The sequence below is a fragment of the Paracoccidioides brasiliensis genome (genome assembly GCF_000150735.1).
Source record: "Paracoccidioides brasiliensis Pb18 unplaced genomic scaffold supercont2.17, whole genome shotgun sequence".
NCBI classification, from domain to species: Eukaryota; Fungi; Ascomycota; class Eurotiomycetes; order Onygenales; family Ajellomycetaceae; genus Paracoccidioides; species Paracoccidioides brasiliensis.
In genome coordinates, this window is record NW_011371374.1 from 300,702 (window position 1) to 302,861 (window position 2,160).

Here is a 2,160-nt window from a genome sequence, read left to right on the forward strand (position 1 = left end):
CCAAGAAAGTTCTCGCCTGCTCTCTCCTCCCTCCCACATGGTGTTGTGGAGGAAGGCCTCCATGGTCCGTACGGAGTAACTTCTTAACCTTCACAGCCAGTTGCACTACGACAAAGCCGTTTTTAGGAGTCAGGTGAACGTGGGCTCCGATGCAAGAGATAGAGATGCCAACTGAGAAAGAGATCTAGCTCTCTTCGTACGCTCTGCTTCTTGGGCAATGTGCGGATTTTCTTTTACCAGAGAATGAGACGAGATGCAAACATTCCGTATGCTCGCTCGGCTTCTTGTTGTGAACATCCAACACTCTTGCAGTTATGGAGGTAAGTTTAAGTCTTCTTGATCTCCGTCCGGAGCTTCCACCCCTTCCCAACAATGACGTCCTTAAACATAGTTATATCTAGCTACTAACTAAGCTAAGGTACAAGCTTACAAATAGGTTTCCGTACGGATGGTTGCTCTTACTTCTCTTATTGGTGGCAGGAGGAGTGAACAGCCCCTTGGCCGGGAGATCAAAGTTTAATTATCAGGTCGGGAGGCTCGCAGCGTATGGAGGTCAGATGATTGATTAGTTAAGATAGGGGTTGACGAACGGTGTGCGGAATGTGTCTAGCTCCCCGCACACAGCCGTATAACTACATACTGCGTATCTTAGCTACGAACCTGTCAAACGGCGGCCGGCGAGCTCGCTGCCCAAGCGACCACCATCATCCAAAACTTATCTATCAAAAATGCCACAAAGCTAGCTTTCATTTATTATGCTTCAATTCTTCCGAATTCGGAAATCTCTGCCCCGGCGTATGCTGTTTCATTGATCTTTGTGAGCCATAGATTAATAGTTAGAATAAATAGGGGGGAAGCGAACGATCCGCAGTCTATAAAAACTGGGTGAAAGTGGTAAGAGTTTAGGATGGAGCAAGGAGTTCGAAAAGAACGGTGATTATTCACTGAATTGGATTCAATGCTTATATTCGCTTCATAGAACCCTCTGTACATTCATTATATAGTTAGTTAACTAGTTCAGCAATATCACTCACTCACTCTTGGCATTTCAGGGGCTGGACTGGACCTACAGCACATTGCCAACAAAAAAAAGACACCGACGACTCAGCAGAGACTCAGTGGAGGTCGCTTCAACAACATTATCTACATTAAATATGCCGAGAACACGCCGTCTCCTGAAGGAGGAAATCACGTACTCTCTTGCCAAGGAGCGGAGGGTCAATATCCTTCACGAGCTGGGCTACGACTATTACCAACAAACTCGCTTCTTCTCTCACCTCAGCGATAAACGTGTGTGGATGAAAGATGTTATTATCCCCCATCTGGGTTTAAGATCCACCGAAGTATGTCATGTGGCAGACATGAAGGACAGGTTCTGCGGCCGCTTCAACGTGTCCCAGTTACTATAGATACCTGGAAGGGCAAGCAGCAATCGGGACAATGTGTCCCCCTTCGATTTCCTCTTCCATATCGTGTTGGGGAGGGCTTTCGGCATGGGAATTGGCGATGAAAAGATACAGTGTGAGGCTGGTGCCTATGCATGGCTTTGAAGATAACTGACCAGACGTGCCAATTCTACGATTGTATGGCTTTGCCATGTCAACAGGTGAAACGATTCGAATCCAACTGTTCTTGACAGTAGCATATCGACTAGATTGGAAAATCTAGTTCACTCGGATTTGAAAACCTACCCTTTCTAAATCGAAGCCTTCAATATTTACGCCGCCTGACTGTTATCATTTTTCGGCCTCTTAGCACCTTCGTGCTAATGCTGTCACTCGGACAGAACCCAAGCTTCTTAAGACGATGTGGTTGGTACCGTGTATCTCTTGATAGAGTGCATTGATCAAACTTGAGGAACAATGTTCAAGTTGACACTTGGCTGGGTAAACAGCATGACGTCAAATTGCGGACCAACTTTTTTTCGAGATCTTTCCCGCAATCTTGCTGAAAATCAGCCGAATACCCTTACCACAGATTGGCTCCTTCAATTATCGACCGCAATGCATTCTTGCGTTTAAACAATCGCCCACTTTCATTTGAGATTCAGCAGTTAGAAAACGAGAAAAATTCTGATATATATGCCTTGTGACCACAACTATTACACTGTTGAGTCTTATGTGGTGGATATGCTTGCAATTCATGACAGCCGCCTCCGAA

The 2,160-nt window shown here is 45.7% G+C and overlaps 1 protein-coding gene across 1 annotated transcript; it reads left to right on the plus strand.

The window, feature by feature from the left end:
- Positions 1 to 1,154: 1,154 nt before the first annotated feature.
- PADG_08228 (uncharacterized protein) lies at positions 1,155 to 1,550 on the plus strand (the record flags this gene model as incomplete). Its single annotated transcript, XM_010765453.1, has 2 exons — positions 1,155 to 1,343; positions 1,410 to 1,550. 2 exons carry the CDS (start codon positions 1,155 to 1,157, stop codon positions 1,548 to 1,550), a joined length of 330 nt encoding a protein of 109 aa, XP_010763755.1.
- Between the last annotated feature and the right edge of the window lie 610 nt (positions 1,551 to 2,160).